Source organism: Gymnoscopelus braueri (genome assembly GCF_963280865.1).
Source record: "Gymnoscopelus braueri genome assembly, chromosome: 14".
Taxonomy (NCBI): domain Eukaryota; kingdom Metazoa; phylum Chordata; class Actinopteri; order Myctophiformes; family Myctophidae; genus Gymnoscopelus; species Gymnoscopelus braueri.
Window position 1 is genome coordinate 38,543,853 of NC_137619.1, and position 20,685 is coordinate 38,564,537.

At 40.4% G+C, this 20,685-nt stretch overlaps 1 protein-coding gene across 3 annotated transcripts in view; it reads left to right on the forward strand.

Moving 5' to 3' along the window:
- LOC308099788 (phosphofurin acidic cluster sorting protein 2-like) overlaps positions 1 to 20,685 on the forward strand; it is a 105,609-nt gene that overhangs the window by 17,320 nt on the left and 67,604 nt on the right. For all 3 annotated transcript variants that reach the window (XM_080448576.1, XM_080448577.1, XM_080448578.1), the window contains exon 2: positions 20,564 to 20,651. In XM_080448576.1, the coding sequence (XP_080304702.1) occupies positions 20,564 to 20,651 (88 nt within the window). The remainder of the gene's footprint in view (positions 1 to 20,563; positions 20,652 to 20,685) is intronic.

A 20,685-nucleotide genomic window follows, 5' to 3' on the forward strand; every position in this document is an offset into this window, starting at 1 on the left:
TTTGTAGATCGGATTTGTTCTCTTCTCTAATTTTGCGTGATATTGGCAAATGGTAAAGTATAACATAGGGAATTAATTTATGAAAAAACATGAAATATGGAGATGTAAGGCTTCTGCCCGTTGATCGCGATGATATCTTTCATGTTTGGATGTTAGGCTAAACTAGAACGTTAACGCTATAAAACAGTCAGGCGCTAGTACAGCTTGAAACATGGGACTAGGTTGTTCAAGGTTCCATGGTGTTGACAGGCTTTGCTTTGTCAGTAGGTCAGACGGCTTATATTAAGGTAGACTGTGGTCTTTGTGATGAGCTTGTTGTTCCTCCAGTAAGGCAAGGTGCAGAGACGGTTTGCTGTTGTTGCACAGACAAGCTGTCTTAACCCATTAAGACCGGCGGGAACGCATCTGTGTAACCACTTTAACAATTATTTTTATACTTTGGCTGTTCAAAAATAGCAGATATACAAGCTCGCGCTATGAGCTTGTGGATCTGCAATTTTTTGAAAAATCGTATTTTTTTTGCAAATCTTTGAATACCGGTATATGTTTTTGCCAGACCCAAGGGGTCGGGGCTTACATGAGGCTTTGTACCTGTTTCGTCCATACATGGGCAGGGGCCATTTGTGTTGATTTTGTGTCATAAGAGCTCTAAGACAATAGCTAGGGAGACGTTATTATTATTAGCACTAAGTGGGACCAAGATGTTGTGTTTAAGACTATCGCTATATTTCTTGAACTTTAACCCATTAAGACCGGGAACGCATCCGTGTGTTATTTTTAGATTTCTTTGGCTATTCAAAAATAGCAGATATACAAGCTTGTAGATCTGCTATTTAAAAAAAAAGAAAAACGTGAAAATGTGTGCAAATCTTTGAATATACAGTATATATATTTTTAAAGCGAACATTTGTAACTCAAATATTTGGTTCTGGGGATTCTACGAATGTTTTCTAAATCCTAACAGTTCTTTTTTTTTTATGTATTTGGCCGTGGACCCCCATCTCAAAATATTTTGTTCCAGGGACCCCCAGAAGTTAACGGAGTTAAAAATGTTCGCTTTAAAAATATATATATTCAAAGATATTCGGTGCCGCGCTATGAACTTGCATATCTGCTATTTTTGAATAGCCAAAGTGTAAAATAATGCTTTTTAGATCAAATAAAAAAATGACACAGATGCGTTCCAGGTCTTAACACATACAGTGCCAAGAACGCATCGATCCGTTCTTTTGAATCCATCACTTGTGTGCCAAGAACGTCTTGAGACGTTTAAAAAAAAAAAAAGCCAACCAAGGAGATATGACTCACAGAAGATTTAGACTCCCATCCACTTCCTTGTTAACTTAAAACTTAAAAATGCTGTATCTCGGCTCCTGAGTACTTTTGTTTTCACAATGAAAAACCTCTGGCATTCAACAGCTAAAAAATATGAAATAACTCTGGCATTCAATGTGTTGGGTTAACCCTTTAAGACCTGGAACGCATCTGTGTCACTTTAGATTTCTTTGGCTATTCAAAAATAGCAGATATACAAGCTCATAGCCGGTGCCGCGCTATGAGCTTGTAGATCTGCTATTTTTGAAAAATCTTGAAAAAATAAAACGTTTTTTTTTTCTCCAAAAAACTGTTAGGATTTAGTTTTTTTTTTAAAGAATCGCCTCAGGTCTTAACTCTTTCAGTGCCAAGAGTATTTTCATAAAGTACTCCCAAACTGCCAGGAATTTGCGTTTTTTTTTATTTTTTATTTTGTAATTTTTCATTCAAATAAATGATCTGATTGGGGTTTTAAACCCATAATACAGTTCTACCAGTAGAGAGCAACAAATCGACACATTGATGATCTCGCTGGCTCACTCGCCCCCTCCCAAACAGGCTCACGTCATATCCGGTCAGAACCGGATGTTGACATTTTCGACAATCGTTGATCGCGCTAAATTACGATGCGATACACGACTACGATGACTGATCGTCACCCAGACCAAAGAGAGTAGACGTGGACCTCTCCGTTCGCTTTTTATACCGTGTGAAAAACCGTGACTTTCCCTATTCTGGCCGAAAATCACCGGAGAAAAACAACGTGACTCGGAAATGAATATTTTTTTTTACATCCGGCTCCGGGTCAGTCTGAAGGAGTCAGGAAGCGAAAGTGATCATGAAAAATAAACAGAATAACGCGACCACAGTCAAAAGTAAAAACTCGGGATTTCTCGTGCTGGCACTGAGGGTACTCGGGAAAAACTCGGGATATGTCGGGGCGTGGCACTGAGAGAGTTAATGGGTTAAACCATGACCCTGGGCATGGTACCTAATTTCACCATAGTTTATGCCTATTATGACATGCCCAGAATCCTCTGGGGCCATCGTATTAAACCTCATGTTTTATTTTCTGATGGGGAACTAAAGTTGACTCTAAGTTCATTTGCCACCAATGACGGTGGACATTTCATATCCTAAAACATCTGTTGTGTAAGTCAAATGTGAACAGGGTGAAGCCAGGGATGTCAAATGAATGGCTTCCTCCTCTTTAACCCCTGGGCTTGAGGAGATTTCATCCAGAGAATAGAAATCCCAACCAACATATGGCCATCTGGCACAGATAAAACCAGATATTCGGTGGTCTCTGGAGTAGCTTATGCATGTAGTAAGCCTTCATGTAAACGGAAAGATCACCAGCACTCACAGAAATGTCCTTTAATCACATGAACCATAGCGTCCCAACACATCGTGCTGTGAGCTTGTAGATCGGCTATTTTTGGCAAAGTGATTGGTGTGTGTGTGTGAGGGGGGCGGGGTAGTCTTGCTGTTGATAAGACTGACCCCTTCAATCTCGCAGATTGTTCTTCATTACCGGTGTAGATTGAGTTAAACATATATATATATTGAACAGCTCCAAAATGATCAACCTTTAAAGGAGTAGTTCAACCAAAAAATGACTTATTTTCTATCAATTACACTGCAACACGAGCATTGAATTCATGGAGATTTTTTAGTTTTTGTCGCATTTCTGAGCCAATAATTTGGCGGTCTCTCCGGTAGGAGACTCAAAGAGTCTACTTTGAGAAGTTTGAGTCTCCTACCGGATACATCAGCATCTTTCCACTGGTAATCAATTGTTGGCTTAGGAATGCAACAAACGTAAAAAACGTCTCCATGAATTCAATGCTTCATGGGGTGTTTAATTGATAGAAAATACGTAATTTTTTGGGTGAACTACTCCTTTAAAATGTGTCTCTTCAACTTCCACTGCTGTATCATATCAGTCTGAAGTGCTGCAGGCTGGGAAGGAAAAAAGAAAAGAAATAAATGTGAACAAAAAGTGAATGAGGTGGACCCAGTCATAAACACGAACAGACTGTCCGTCCGCTGGAACTCGTCTCGTAGGGGAATGAAATATTCAGGGGAAGTAGCTTTTAAACAAGCGCATACTTTATTTGGACTCAATTATGCATCTGGACACGGCCAGGTACTAGTAGCGTTATGAGTGAACAAAGTGCTGGTGGCTTTTTGTCAGCAGCATGGGCTTTTACTGGAGCGAAAGGGTGCTTTTCTATGAAAAAAAAATAGGCTTGTACCATACGCAAAGCATTATGTCCAAGCATGCTTCCTGAAGAGAGAATCAAACCACATTCATGACAAGGGCAGAGTGTTCGAGTGAAAGCACATTGAAGGCATTGAAAGGCCTGATTTGAAAAAGTTTTTCTTTCTTTTTCAGCCCCTCTCTCTCTCTCTCTCTCTCTCCCACACAGACACCAAACATAGACAGTCTCTTTTCATTCAGAGCGCCCGGGGTTACGTCACTCACTCTCTGTCCTCCACTTCCCCCTTTTTTGTGCCTCTGACAATTGCTGTGCAGTGATCCGAGGGCATGGGACTGGCAAAAACATCATCTGGAATGCTGACCATGGGGGAAAAGAATTGCAGAAAGTCTGTTTTTGTTTAGGGCAGCATGTCGTTCAATTCAGTGGAGCTCCACTGGCCTGAGCTGTCCTGATGTCATGCGGAGTGTGTGTGTGTGTGTGTGTGTGTGTGTGTAACATGAGAGGGGACAGCAGCTGTTCTGTCAGCGCTGGAGAGCTTCCAATACCAACTCTTTGAGCTGAAACATTTGTTTCTAACCATGCAGAAATGAATACATGTGACAAAGTACAAAGTTTTACTTAATGATAAATTGTCATACAAATAATTAGGGGTGTGGGGAAAAAATCTATTCGAATACGAATCGCGATTCTCATGTTGGACGATTCAGAATCGATTCTCAAAAAAAAGGAAATGATTTTTGAGAAAAAAATGATAATAATAATAATCGAGAATCGTTTTATTTTTTTTAATAGTTTTTTAATCTGAAAAAAAAGTTTTGAATCGAGAATCGTTTGTTTTGAAAAAAACGGAATCGTGACCCCAAGAATCGGAATCGAATCGTGAGATAGCAGAAGATTCACATTTATTTGTGTGGCTTTTAGGCCTTGTAAACAAAAGTTGCACAGGTCAGATATGACATAAAAAGAATTCAATACACAAAGAAATTACTGACAATGGTCAATACCGAGAATCAAAATAAATGATGTATTATGGCCAAAATACGGCATATTTAATATCTACCTTACAATCCGCAAAGTGGCTGAAAGGGCAAAACGGGAAAATGTCCCCACAAAACTGCGCACTGCGCATGCGTATGCACCGCTGTTGCCAGATCGTGCGCGAGCAACAAGCAACCAGCTTCATGAAAAAACACAAAGCTGCGCACTGCGCATGCGTCGACGCACTTTCTCTAACCAATTTACACCCACTTCACGCTTACAAAACCTGGACATGGCAACGTCGCTCATCGTTCTGTGATTGACAGCAAAAGCTGGCCAATCAGGTGGCGAGTTCGCAGCCTGAAAAAATACGAACGGCAGCCATTGTTGGTTGTCCGAGTGCCTTCACTTCTTATTTTCGCTTATTAAACGCTCTCAAACTACTGCTTTGAGGCACGGAATTCACTTATAACATATCGTTTGGATAGAATTTAGTTGTTTCACTTCATATGTGTGGTCAATTAATCATGACAGAGCCTATTTAAAAATAAAAATTCAGAGAACCGTCAGGGGCGAACAGTCACACGCATGTATCCGAATAAGTCAACCTATTTTGCCAACAGCCATCTCAAAAGTCCCGTTGCGTCATGGCTGTCCCCCCCGCCCCCCACACACACACACACACACACACACACACACACACACACACACACACAGGGAGAGAGAGGGAGGGAGGGTGGGAGAGAGAGAATAGCCAGCTAAACAGTGCGACATAATTTTCGCTGACACAGAGACAGAGAGACGGAGAGAGAGAGAGAGAGGAAGAGAGGGAAAGACAAAATAAGCAAGCCCTCGCTTATTTTCCCGCGGACGTAATTTATTTGTCATTGTGGTGAATGTTTGCCGCTGATGTTTGTTGTGTGAAGCTTAATGTCAGAGTGTTTGTGTTGGAGCGCCTCAGTGCGGCTGCTGAGTTCATGTGCAACATCTTGCATGCTGGCTGTGGCTGGCTTCACAGTTTTCCTTCGCCGTGTCTGTAGGTCATGGCCTGTCTCCAGGGACCCCCAAGGGGGGGGGGGGCACCCTCTGGGTTTTTTGTTTTTTTGTTTTTTTGTTTATCCCATGATTTTGTACCCCCAAACAACATTTTCTTTGGCGGGGTTAGGGGGGGGGTACTAGAATTCTGCCCGCGTAGCGGGCAGAACTTCTAGTTTTATACAAAAGGAAATAATAGACGATCTACAAGCTCACAACGCGTCTCGACGCACTTGTACATCTAGTCTATTTCCACTGTTTCTGAAGATGTTTCAAAATGTATGAATGAACCTTTCTCAACATGGAAACGATTATGACGATTATAGACAAAAATTATTGCGATTATCTCAAATAATTTACATTGGTCGATGATGTAATAACTGTGACAGGCCTACATGTGAAATATCTGCAGGGTAACTAGCTATTCTGGATGGGTAAATCAATTATCATCAGCGCTTCAGTCTGTTCACCTGAGATAAACATGGGTAACATCAAGCACTTCTGAAATGTGCCACAACCACAACAGTCAGCCTCGCTGACAAGTTGTGACAACCAATGTCAGCAACCGGTATCTTAAGTTAGGATTTTACTGCGATATGATTATTAGTTGCCATGTCCTGTGAGACTCTTTTAAGTTTTTGCTTTTGCTTGACTGGTCCTGAAATAGAGCGGTCACAAATGCTTGCATACCAGCATGTTTGGGACACAATTTGTGTTTTTGGTATGTTTGTTAGATAAAGGTCAACAGAGGCCAAATTTGGTATGTTGACGCAGTGGATCCGTACAAGTCCCACTTATAATCACTTAATTAATGTCCCAATATCAATTTAAAAGGTCTTCTCCCACTGTGTGAACACGGTTTTAAATTTCTATTTCATGTTTTCTTTTTCTTCGCTTTTATGCCCTTGCAACCAAAGTAACTATTCCCACATCCCCATATTCACATCCTCAGGCTCTGAGATCTTATAAGGTTGAAAGGTCTGCGAAGTTTAGCACATTTTAACTGTGATTTCACCACAGTTGTGGATGCTTCCAATGGCATATAACTTGACTCAAAAGACTGAAACATTGAACACCTTCTGGTAGAGGACAGCAGTGTCCTTTTTTAGGCTAGATTTCAGTCGGACATGTGGATGGGCCCTTCTTGCAGTAAACTAGCCAACCTGAGACTCGGGGAGGTTTAGCCTGGTTCCAGACGAATCTGCCATTGCAACAAACAAAAAAATGCCCGTGGCAGATTAGGTCTGGCCCCTCTCAATAGGCTCTATGCACAGCGGCCATATTGGAAAGAAATTGGGCCCCTTCCATACATTTTTGAAAAAAACTTGTGTTACTATGTCAGTGGTTCTCAAACTTTTTCATGTCAAGGACCCCAAAATGTATATGTATTTGGCCGCAGATACCCATCTCAAAATATTTTGTTCCAGGGACCCCCAGAAGCAAAGATTTGAGTAATAAATGTTCGCTTTAAAAGAATATATATTCAAAGATTTGCACACATTTTCACGATTTAAAAAAAATAGCAGATCTACAAGCTCATAGCGTGGCACTCGGTGCCGCGCTATGAGCTTGTATATCTGCTATTTTTGAATAGCCAAAGGTGTAAAATAATGCTTTTTTGCTCAAATCTAAAAATGACACAGATGCTTCTTCAGGTCTTAATGGGTTAACAGGTGTTACCAATGATACTAATGAAGGCTCTGTTCCATTTCATGTAGCATAGTGGTGCTCAAACTTTTTTATTTCAAAGACCCCCATAACTCTTGAGTGTACAAATTGTGAACGGAATGGACCCTTTGAAACCCCCTCAAGGAACCATGAAGGTCCCTCGACCACACTTAGAGACCCACTGGTGTAGCAGAGTGTTTCCAGTGAGCCAACATGCAACAATATCTGCACCCTGACTCTGTTTTGACCAGAATGGAACAGAGCCTTCATTAGTATCATTGGTAACACCTGTGAAGGAAGTAAAGAAGAGGCCCAATTTCTCTCCAATATGGCGGCTGTGCATAGAGCTAAATAGAGCTTGGATTTCTCTCCCTCCGAAGTTGTGAGGGACCAATCAGGGCCCAGTATGCAAATATGGGGGCAGGTTTATCACCGGAGGCATTTTTTCGAATTTGCCCCTCGTAAATGCAGGTTCCACACAGAGATTCCAGACTAATATCACTGCGTAGATATTAGTCTGGAATCTCTGTGTGGAACCTGCATTTACGAGGCCATACCAGGCTAGGGGGGGGGGGGCAGAGAGGGGCAGATGAAATGGATTATTTTATACTTTGAAAAACATGTTGTAAGCTTGTAGATCAGCTACTGTATTGTCGATCTTTCTTCTTTCTTTTGTAAAAAAAGAAGAAAAAAAGTAGCTAAATTATTTTGAACCTGGTCATTCCCAACAAGTAACTCAACCAGTCCAATGAAAAGGTGCCTCAGATGTTTTGTCCTCCTTAAGCAATGCAGTGGCAGGCCTGCACGTCCACTACGCTTAGGCTTAGGCTTATCCTATTTGAGGTAGGTTAGTTACTACTTATCTATCCACAAAGTCGTTGTAGTTACTGTGCAGCGAATGGATGAGGTGGAAAGATAAAGATAAGATAATTCACCTGAAGCATGGCCTACAATCACAACACGCTCTTATCTTAACCAAATATTTGTCCAAAGCTGTTTCAGTGGGCTGCCTGATAAGTTGACTTGTTGACAGAGTACAAATACATGTACAAAAAAAAAGAAAGTGTGTGCGTAGTGCCTTGGACACCGACAGTAGCTCCCTTCTTTACTGTAGATCATGTGTACACTGTCTATTCTGCCGACAGGAGGATCACAGACTGGTAAATATGGTTTTATTTAACGATAGAACGCAAAAGTACATTACTAAACACATGTATGACATGGAGTGTTTAGTCAGAATGCTATGCTGGCCATGTGCAATGAAGACAATGGTTATGGGAGGTTTTTTTTGTGCCGCGGAGCTGCCGGCGGCAGAGTGTCCCTCGTTTGTGTTCATGTATGTGTTAGGGCTGGTGAATAAATATTCGAATATTCCTCGAATATGGGGAAAATATGTATATTCGAATATGAAAATTAATATTCGATAAAAAAAGAAGAAAATATATATATTTTTTTATGTTTATTTAACAGGGACAATACAAAAAACTATGTATCAAGTTGTAAAAACAAACAAAAGATATGTTTTATTGGATCCGAGCACTTGATACCGTTTTTTTTATTGTTTCTGTCAAAATGTTTTCGAATATCTGCCAATTTTTAAGACCAATATTCGAATATCATTTCTGAGAAAAGTTGACAGCCCTAGTGTGAGTGGAAATGATCAGATCTAAACCCGGACTGACATACAGATTGGTTAAAATAAAGTTTGGTTCATTAAAATAAGTAAGTCCAGAATTGTAGCTTTAATCGGTTTGATTGATTGATGTTTTCATAAAAAAAATCTTTTAGGACCATATTTGTATACATATCTGTCAAAAGGATAAAACACAAAAAGGAGAGACATACATAAAAATGTTATCAATAATAAATGAATACATTCAATACACAATATAACGGCACAAAGTGCATACAGGCACATTGATAAATGATGCCTGTAACCAATTAGTTGGTTTTCATTTTCATATGCAGTATATAAAGTGGAATGAAAGACCAATATGTTTAATAAAACATTTTCATAGCTTGAGACCACTGAGCCTGTTGTGGTTTGCCTGGCTTGGACCATTTGACAGCGAATGTCGCTTGTTATATTGACATTATAGTTTGCTAAGAAGTCGCTAAGAGCGTTAAGCAAATCCTTAAGCTGTAAATGGTAAATATTTGTTGTTGTTTTAATGTCTAATATTTTGGCTATTATACAGCTGTTTCAAGTTTGTGGCAAATAATCATATTTGAATATAGCTTCAGTAATAATTTATTTTATTCTAAAACCTGGAGCCACGAAACCTTTTCAATGAATAATGCATGTTTTTACTGGGCTGATTATTTTCATAATGCATCACGATAAACCACTCGAGCAGCCCACACTTTCTTGGCCTCTTAAGAGTTTAAGACACCATACACAATACAGGGTATGAAGTGAAGGGTTTATTATGCTAATCAAATGTAGGCAGCACAGCAAATGAGCCACTTCTCTTCCACTCCAGCCTGTAGAGGCTTATCAGACTTGATTAAAACATTTCCCCCCCCCATTATCTGAGATTTTGACCACGGATAACATTCATATGAAAAGAGTTTGGAGAGGGAAACTGACTTGAAAAGAGCCTTTCACGTGCCCTTTGCTTATGTGTCTGTGTTTTGTGTGATAATTAACCCATTAAGACCGGGAAGGGAAACGCGTCCGTGTCATTTTAAGATGTCTTTGGCTATTCAAAAATAGCAGATCTACAAGCTCATAGCGCGGCACCGAGTGCCGCGCTATGAGCTTGTGGATCTGCTATTTTTGAAAAAAAATTGTCGTGAAGATGGTGTGCAAATCTTTGAATATATATATATATATATATATATATATATATATATATATATATATATATATATATATATATATATATATATATATATATATATATATATATATATATATATATATATAAAAATAAATAAATAAATATAATATATATGGGTTAAAGTGGAACAGGACTAGACCAAATCCCTGTGTGATGCACTGACTGGAGGACAACAGGAGGAGGTGAAGAGAGATGACGGATGTTGCTCTCAGAGTGAAGGAGACTGGGTCATACGGTTGGAAACGGGCACTGGGAAAAACCTAGAGGGGTGGCAAATATATCCCTCTGAATGCCACTATGTATGAAGTTGAACCTAACCCACTGAGAGAGACAAAATGTTAGCCATCTTTGGGCTCCACTTCCTTCGTCTAACAAGGAGTGCGTTAGAAGTCTGATGAGTGTATTTTGATTTCCGTCTCAGGAGCTCAGGGTTTTTCACTTCATGTATGCACTTCAATAATGCACTGTGGGGTGGATGATAAGCAAGGCTCCTCTGTGTTGGGTATTATGGCGTCGTTTGGGGATGGGGGTGCTATGTTCACCTGTCAGGGAAACAAAAAGTGACTACTTTTTTTTTGTGTCCCACTCACTACACAACTAACACCCCCCCCCCAGTACACACACACACACACACACACACACACACACACACACACACACACACACACACACACACACACACACACACACACACACACACACACACACACACACACACACACACACACACCTTAAAGGTTCTATGATATTCATTTTCACTTTTTTTATCTTTAATGTTTTTTGGGGGGTTTTATGACCTCAATTACACCCAAAAAATCTGAACTTTGAACATTCAGTGGATTTTTTGTGGTCTGGGGTTTTCTGAATAATTAGGCTGAAAAGTAATCTGAGCTTGGCCCTTGGGCAGTGAAGTCACAGGCCATTGATCAGAGCAGAGGCGATGATTGACAGGCAAAATCCCTCAACAGCGACACCCGCAGGCAAAGATTTATTTTTTCATTGCAGTTGAAAAGGCTTTAGAAATGTGAGAGAAAAACACCTGCCATGGATCACTGGAGTGGAATTATTTGTTAGAACTTTTTATACACGTTTGAAGGACCATGACAAAGACTTTTAATGTGTGGTAAAACTGAATGTCATGAAACCTTTAACAATATCAGTATGACATCTAGATTAGTGGGAGAGAGCTAAACTGTAAACGTCCTTGCTTGTTGCTTTCAGGTTAGCCTCGATCTCCAGGCTTTTATTGTTTAGTTTTGCTAAAAAAATAAAAGCCTGGACCAGCGCGTCTTCGGTGTACCCGGTATAGGAAGTGTTTCATTTCCCCCAACCAACCAGAGTGCAGTGGGCGTCGCTCGTAATGTTGTGTTGACGGGGGCGGGGGCTGACGGACAGATCGGTGAACCAATGGGATCAGGGGCATTCTCTCCGCGCTGATTTTAAACCCGCCCCTCTATACACGAAAGCAGGAAGACTAGTGCAGCCTACTTTCAGGTCAATATAGGGCAATGGTTTCCAACACTTTTGTTCCAGACTGTTAACTGCTTTATTTAATTTCTGTTATCTGTTTTTAGTTCTAAGAATATGTAGAGTATTCTCTGTATTCTCTTATTTAAAGGTAGGGTAAGTGATTTGCTTTGGTTAAAATAAGTGTTAAATAGCTCTATATTCTGATCTCTCATTGCTATAGAGTGTTTGTTCAGTAAAAGGAGTCTCCTTGTCTCTCCAGCTCTTCATAAAACAGAAAATGCATTTTCGTTTCAGTTTCAGTTTCATTTCCAATTTTATCCAACCAGGACAGAGAACTCAATCAGGATACAGATTAAACAAGTGAAATTGGAATTGATGACACTGAGAAATGAGCAGACAAAATTGGAACTGGAACACTATACAAATTAAGCTTAAAATGGGTACTTTCTCCTGATTGGCTGAGATTTTGACACCTACCGAAAAATGTATTTTCTGTTTATTAAAGAGCTGGAGAGACAGGGAGAGTCAGAATATAGTATTTTAACCTTTTAACAAAATACTTTTTGTTTTAACCAAAAAATATCACTTACACTACCTTTTTAATATTGATGTATATAAATGTATTCCTGTTGATTTATGTTCTGTATCTCGGCTACATTGAAAATGAGGGCTTAGTTGCCCATCAACTGTACTCCCGAGTTGAAATAAAGGTTATGACGAGGTCCAATAGGTCACCGGTTAATGATGGCACAGTGCTGCTGCTGCCGACCGGATGCACTAATGGACTTAGATTGAGCAGTGCTGGCCGTCACTGATGCCATGAGGCTAAACCTATTAGGGTGCTCAGAAACCTACTTGACCGCATCATCACCGTCCATCACAGAATCATGCCAAAGGCTTGTCAGTTGGTTTGTAGTTTTCTGTGTTTACGCAGCTCTGCAATGCAAAAAGGTTGGATCCATTTGTCTTAAGAAGTTGTCCGCACACGTTGTGTTATTATACATAGGTATTTAACCCTTTTAAGACGGGGAAAGCATCATTTGTGTCATTTTAAGATTTCTTTGGGCTATTCAAAAATAGCAGATATACAAGCTCGTAGCGCGGCACAGAGTGCTGCGCTATGAGCTTGTAGATCTGCTATTTTTTTTAAATCGTGAACATTTGTGCAAATCTTTGAATATATATCTTTTAAAGCGAACATTTGTAAAATATTTTGTTCCAGGGACTCCCCAGATGCAAAGATTTGAGTTACAAACGCTTAATTTTTTTTATTTTTATATTTGCACAAATGTTTATGATTTTTCAAAAATAGCAGATCTGCTATTTTTTTAATAGCCAAAGAAATCTAAAAATTACAGAGATGCGTTCCCGGTTTGAATGGGTTAAATGAGGCTTTACTTATAAATAAGAGCTCTTTATAGTTGGTCAGGTTTAACCTGACACCGTCAAATGGAAGAAGCTTGCGACACACATTTGTTTCACAGCCTACTTCCCATCTGAGACTCCGGTCGCAGAATCGATGACAGACAGTTTTTCTTTTTTTCAAGCTACTAGGCAGGTGATTGGATGATCCCGCCCCTAGCAGCCGCTGATTGGTTCGAACACGCAGTGTTCGGGCATGCTTACTCCCTGCGCAATCCCAGACCTCCCTGAAATCAAATGCAAATGAGATTTCCGGAGGGAGGGGGTTTACCAGGCTAGGTCAGGTTGTCCTTCAGCCAAACCACTGTTTAACCAGCACTTAATTCCCCTCACAGCATCCTCTCTCGCCCAGGAAGAGGAGCAGACAGTGACTGAGCAGGGACCGGGGAGGGAGGGAGGGACCGGGGAGGGAGGGAGGGAGGGAGGGAGGGAGAGTTTGTGAAAGACAAATTGACTCAAAGTGCAAACAACACACAGTGAGGATCAATAAACTCGGGCCATAACGATAATGACCCAACCGACGGAGTTTAACCAGTGCGAGTACTGAGACCGAGATAGGGACGTTTCCCTGCCGGCGCTTATCAACTGGAAAACGGACTGTATAGCGTGAGTTATATCCTCACTTTTCCCTCTCTCTGCATGAATATTGAATTGGGGAGTTGCTGTATGCCTGTAACCGCCCCACCCCTATACCACCACAAATCCACTCACAACAACACTGTGATTCCCCCCCTAAAGGCTTCTCTCTGGAGATTTAAGGAATGACATGCCAAAAAGGAGGATTATCATTTGGGGGGCGGGACGGGGTGGAGGCTTGCTTTGAAACCGCATTTTGATATCAAGTCTGTGTGTGTGTGTGTGTGTGTGAGCTGCTGGTGGCGTTTTTTGTGGGACTGGCTGGCTATGAGGTTGAGGGGCAGACCGGACATCAAATCTTAATCCTGCCTGGGAACAAACAGTCTCTCTCTCACACACGCGCGCGCACACACTCGCACACGCACGTACACACGTACACACGTACACACACGTACACACACGTTTGTATTACTATACTTGTGAGGACATCAATATTTTAGGAAGCCGATTTTATGATTGATTTATAAATTCTTTGGGGCATTTTTAACTGCAAGTCTAAAGCCGGAAAATAGCCGATCTACAAGCTCAGAACGTGAGCTTGTAGATCGTCCATTTTCCGGTGTTTTGACGTCGCCGCACAACTACCGTAAGTATGAAAGTAACTCTTGTTTTTTTGGGGGTTTTTGTATGTTTATTTGACAGGGACAATACAAAAAACAATGTATGAAGTTATAAAAACAAACAAAAGATATGTGTTATTGGATCCGAGCACTCGATACATTGATTTTTGTACTGTTTCTGTCAAAAAAAAATTTTTGAAAAAAATATTCATATATTTTTTTATAATAATAATATTCGAATATCAGCAATTTTTTTAAGACCAATATTCGAATATCATTTCTGAGGAAAGTTGACAGCCCTAGACTGTAGTGATTGTGGGTGGCACCTGGTGTGTCGTCGTTGCTGTTGGGATGGCATGGCATACTGAACACTGGCACAGGGGGAGGTGTGGACGGACGGTAGACCCCGGGGGCCAGATGGCTGCGAGTCTCACTTACCAGCCTGACATGGTGGAGATAACAGCACCTCCTCTAGTCTAATAAAAGGGCCCGGGTTCCCTAGATGACCCCACAGCGCCCCCAGCCCTTTTTTAAATTACATCTGAATCCACCTCCATAGAGAGCTGGGTTGGGATAGAGATGAAGCGAGACCTCGGTCTCTGTCTCTCTCTTTGATTCTCCTCATTGTGTCTATTTTGGTATATTTGTTTGCTTTCTCTTGACTGTGTCATTCTGTCTATTTCTGTTAGCTCTTTATATCTTTGCTTCTGTCTCTCATCTCCCCCACCACTCTCTGTCCTTCACGCTGTGGCTGGCTGATGACTCATCCTCCTCGCCATTATGCCATTCTGGATCCGAGCGCTACCTTACAAGGTTTAACTAACATGTAATAACCCCCGGTCTCTAATAGACTCGCTCAACTCTTGTTGACTCTTTTTAGGCAGGATTTAGTTTTGTTGCTTCACCAGATGAGAGCAGACAGAAAGATGAGGTATTCACGTATATGTTATACGGTACGGTATCTAACAAAATACTGCGGCGTACAGTAGTTCACAGTATAAAAAAGTGGTTTATTTATTCAATAAAACATGAAATTATGATTTTAAAGCTCAATGTCATTCATTGATTTAAGTTCAATTCCAAAATTGTGTAAAGAATACATACATATAAACATTTAGTTATATAGTGGTAGTGTGACGTCATTGTTGTGCACCAAGGAACAGATCTACAAAATAACAAAGCGTTACACCACGATGATGGTATGTAGATCTGCTCTTTTTGATGAGACATTGTCATACAACGAAGATTTATTGTTTGTTAATTTTGCCGTGGCTTTAACCAGTTGTGGATGGTATGGTAGTATTTTTTGTTTACATCGCTTACAGGGTTAGGTAAGGTTTGTCCATCATCCTGAATGGAGCTATCGCTCTTTTTTTGGGGGGTAGTCAAAAAACATCTGCGGACATTAGCTTATTTTTGTGGATAAAGAGATGGGAGGTGGTTATAACTGAACGTGTTCCTTCCACGCGCTACGTCCTACCGGGGAAACTCCCCCCCTGTCAGATGATAAGAAGCGACCTGCTCACTCCTCATGCATTGGAGGAAGCATGAGCTCAGTTCGGGGCTCTCCCCAGGCTGGCAGAGGAAGAGTAGCGCCCAGGATTACAGCTTAGGCAGTTGGCACTGGGTGAAAAAATGGGTTACAAAAATCGTGGGATAAAGAAATTGGGGGGAAAAAATAACTGAACGGAGGACACCCCATGTTTGTCATTGTTAATATGTATGCTGTGTGCTACTTTGGGCAATCCACCATACATTTTTAACCCGTTCAAGCCGGGAAAGCATCTCTGTCGTTTTAGATGTCTTTGGGCTATTCAAAAATAGCAGATCTACAAGCTTGTAGATCTGCTATTTTAGAAAAATCTTGAAAATGTGTGCAAATCTTTGAATAATGTATATCTTTTTTTAAAGCGAACAACAAAATATATTGTTCCAGGGACCTCCAGAAGCAAAGATTTGAGTTACAAATGCTCTTAAAAAAGTGTTAAACACTGGCTCTTCGTCACGTCCTTGTAAAATGTAGCGGAATGCAGCGTTTGGCCCAGGGACGGTTAGATTCCACATGGAGGAACACAGAGCCCCGGGTGCTCCAAGCAAGGCCTCTGCTGGAAGGCTCACATTGCGGTCACTCAAGATGCAATCTCTGTGGTTTTATTTGACCTCGTCCTTGGGAGAGATTTGACTTGTTGGGAGTGGTTAAAAAAAAAGAAAGCTGTTTAGATCCTCCCTAATATAGCTCTGTAAATTCACAGATACAGGTCTTGTTTGTTTGTACCCCCCACACTGCTTTGTTGCTGGCATTGCAAAAACGTCAGCAAACCCTTTTTTTTACAGCCTCAGCATAAGTGTGAACACCCAACTTGAAGCTGTCCTCCTGTTGCTGTTAGACTTAGTTTCAACATCTCAGTACATTTGCAGTTGCAGATTGGGTTTGGAGGAACAATTACAATCTGTTTTTTATTTATTTATTTGTTAACCCATTCAAACCGGGAACACCTCTGTGTAACCACTTAAACCATTATTTTATACTTTGGCTATTTATTTTTGTTATCGTGATTTTTTTTTTTTTGTGTGCAAATCTTTGAATACCGGTGTATATATTCTTTTAAAGGGAACGTTTTTAACTCAAATCTTTGCTTCTGGGGGGTCCCTGGAACAACATATTTTGAGTTGGGGGTCCGCGGCCAAATACATACTAATTTTGGGGGTCCTTGACATGAAAAAGATTGAGAACCACTGATATAGATTTTTTTTTTTTTTTTATTTCAGAAAACTGTTAGGATTTAGAAGACGGCTTCAGGTCTTAATGGGTTAAACCTCTCTTATTGCGTAACATAACAATAATAAACCTTATTTATAAAGCGCTTTTCCAAGACAGTGTTTACAAAAGTGCTTTACAGTGCCAAGATAAAAGCCATCCATAGGGATAAACAAACCTGTGTAACCTGCACTATTCAGTCAGAATTGATAGACTTTGATCATTGTTTTTCTTTGTCTTCTACTTATTCTGCTTCACTGTCACAGTATTTAGTGCTTTAGAACTTGATGGGACTTGATGATGAATCAAGCATAGCCGGTTCTGCGACGGCAGCGGAGGAGAGGACATGGATTGGTTGACGTGATTATTGACCTATAGTAGGGAAGGGGGAGGGTTCAAGGCTTGAAAATAGCAGATCTACAAGCTCACAACGTCTCACGCTGTGACACAAAGTATAAACAGTTGTGTAAAGTAACTAAGTACATTTACTCAAGTACTGTACTTAAGTACACTTTTGAGGATTTTTTACTTTACTTAAGTATTTCCTATTTTCAATACCTTTACTACTACTACTACTCCACTACATCTCAGAGGCAATTATTTGGAAACTCTAGTTACTTTGCAAATTTAAATTATTATCACAAAACATACATTAACCACTTCAGCCCTATATACTTTGGCTATTTGAAAATAGCCGATCTACAAGCTCACAACACGTCGCAAGCTTGTAGATCTGCTATTTTCAAACATTTTAGTACTTCTACTTTTGGTACTTTAAGTACATTTTGATACCAATACTTTTGTACATTTACTCAAGTAAACTTTGAATTCTGGACTATTACTTGTAACAGAGTATTTCTACATTGCAGTATTGACACTTTTACTTAACTAAAACATCTGAGTACTTTTTCCACCACTAAATCAGGCTAGAGTCCATGACTCAGCCTTTTTTTTTTTTTTTTTCAAAGAAACGGTGAGTGAAAGGTGATCTGTTTGTTTGGTTTTCCAGTGGCAGCGGTGTGGCTGAGGCTCAACACGATGCAATGCACTCACTGTGGGATGGATGAATAAGTGGGTCAGGAGGAGAGAGTCGTGTAAACTTGGCACGGGGATGTTGTTGACGTCTCGCTGTAGTAGCGAGTTTGTTTTCTTTATTTTTTTAAAGTTAAGTGCTCTCCCTCTCTCTCTCTCTCTGTGGGTTTTTTAACCCATTAAGACCAGGAAGGGAACGCATCTGTGTCATTTAAAAAAAATCTTTGGCTATTCAAAAATAGCAGATATACAAGCTCGAGTGCTGTAGATCTGCTATTTTTGAAAAAATCATGAAAATGTGTGCAAATCTTTGAATACACATATTTTTTAAGCAAACATTTGTAACTCAAATCTTTGCTTCTTGGGGTCCCCTGGAAAATACATATTTGTACACATTTTTCACGATTTTTCAAAAAATAGCAGATATAAAAGCTCATAGCGTGGCACCGAGTGCCGCGCTATGAGCTTGTATATCTGCTATTTTTGAATAGCCAAAACAAGACTAAAACGACAGATGCTTTCCCGGATTGAATGGGTTTGGACTTGGAGGTCATGAGGAACTGCCCCTGAATCTGTTTCCATTTTTTTTTCTACTCTTATTCAGTTACAGTTAACTCTCTGGCTCTTTTTGACAGAAATTGGTTGCCATGTCTGACTTGCACAGGTATCCACTGGGAAGTGGGAAGTTACCATGCCTACATGTTTATTATGGTCTTTCGAGTCTCAAGCCAAAACCAGCCCTTTATCTCTTCCACAATCGACTAACAATGCTATATTGACTCACTGTCTGTAATCGCACCCGGTATAAAAGTTGAGAGGAGGAAGCGGTCATTGCTCTTCGGTTCAGACGAGAAGTGTATTCGACCAATGAAGACGCAGTGTTCATGAAAATGCATTTTTTTTAACCCATTAAGACCTGAGAAGATTCTAGAAATGTCTTCTAAATCCTAAAAAAAAATTGGAAAAAAAACATAGCGCGGCGAGTGCCGCGCTATGAGCTTGTATATCTGCTATTTTTGAATAGCCTAAAGAAATCTAAAGTGACACAGATGCGTTCCAGGTATCAATGGGTTAAGATATCCAACCATTGAAATGTGTATATCTGCTGAGCAAGTCGGTGAAAACGGAAGTGGGGAAATTACTTGGCGTCTGACTTATTTTCTACTCATTTTCAGTTGGGCAGAAACATTTGATCATTGTGGAAGCCAACACGTCTCCCTTGAGAAAGTAACGTGTTAATATCTGATAAAATTAGCTAAATATTGTTTTCTGTTAAGCCATTAAGACCTGGAACGCATCTGTCATTTTTTTATTTGAGCTAAAAAACATTATTTTACACAAAAATAGCAGATATACAAGCTCGCCGCGCTATGAACTTGTAGATCTGCTATTTTTTTTAAATCGTGAAAATGTGTGCAAATCTTTGAATATATTCTTTTCAAGCGAACATTTGTAACTCGAATTTTTGTTTCTGGGGGGTCCCTGGAACAACATATTTTGAGATGGGGGTCCGCGGCCAAATACATATCATTTTGGGGGTCCTTGACATGAAAAAGTTTGAGAACCACTGATATAGAAACATACGTTTTTCAGAGAACTGTGGGATTTAGAAGACATTTGTAGAATCGGCTTCAGGTCTCAATGGGTTAATGTTGGCACTCTACAGTGGGTCCATTCTTCATCCACATAACCTGAAGAGCTCAGGGGGTCTTACTCTACTTTACCATATGAGGCTGAGATACAATGTAGTATAGTATAGCCCAAAGTGACTGTTGTAGGGGGCGAGTTACTTGTTTTATTTAATACTGAACAGATGGCGGTGAATCACTTAAAGCTAACATTTAAATGTGTAGTAGTGGTGTGCAGGAACAGAGCTGAATGGGAGACCTTCTGTTGCCCTGTGTGGCTCATCAACGCACCGGCACCTTCCATCATGGATTCACTCATAAAGCCAGCAATAAGGAATCAGCCGTTACTTAAAAACAAAGTGTTTCAAGACAGCAGTGATATAGGTCAATGGTTCGTGTTGACCTATATCAAGGACCCCCAGGAAGCTATGAGCTTGTAGATCTGCTATTTTTCAAAAAAATCTTGAACAGTAGTGAACATAACACAAATCTTTGCTTCTGTGCGTCCCTGGCACAACATATTTTCAGATGGGGGTCTGCGGCCAAATATTTATCAATTTGGGGGTCCTTGACATGGAAAGGTTTGAGAACCACTGCTGTAGGTTGCCCAGATCCAGATCTGATCGATCGATCGATCACTCACTCACTCACTCACTCACTCACTCCCCTCCATGGCTAGCCCTGAGAGTCATGTAAAATGTAGCCTAATGTTATTACAGAACAGAGGGAGAATAAAGAGACCAGTGGGAATAAGATGTGGCAACAACAAGGGGAGTTGTTTTGGCTTGAGCTGAAGGGTATTTCACTCATGATGCTCTCGTGCATCATGATCCATCATCCACATACGTTACAGTACAATAAACGAAGGTGTGTTCATGTCGTCAGTCATGACACTAATCTGTTATTTCTCATCTCTCTCTCCCTCCCTCCCGTATCCCCTTTGTTTCTCTCTCTCTCTCTCTCTCTTTCTACCCACTGTCTCTCTCTCATGCAGGCTTTGCAGTCTCACGTTGAAGAAGCTCATCGTCCTGAAAGAACTGGATAAAGAACTCAACTCCCTGTCCATAGCTGTGAAAATACAGGTTGGTTATTATCGCACATTAACCCATTAAGACC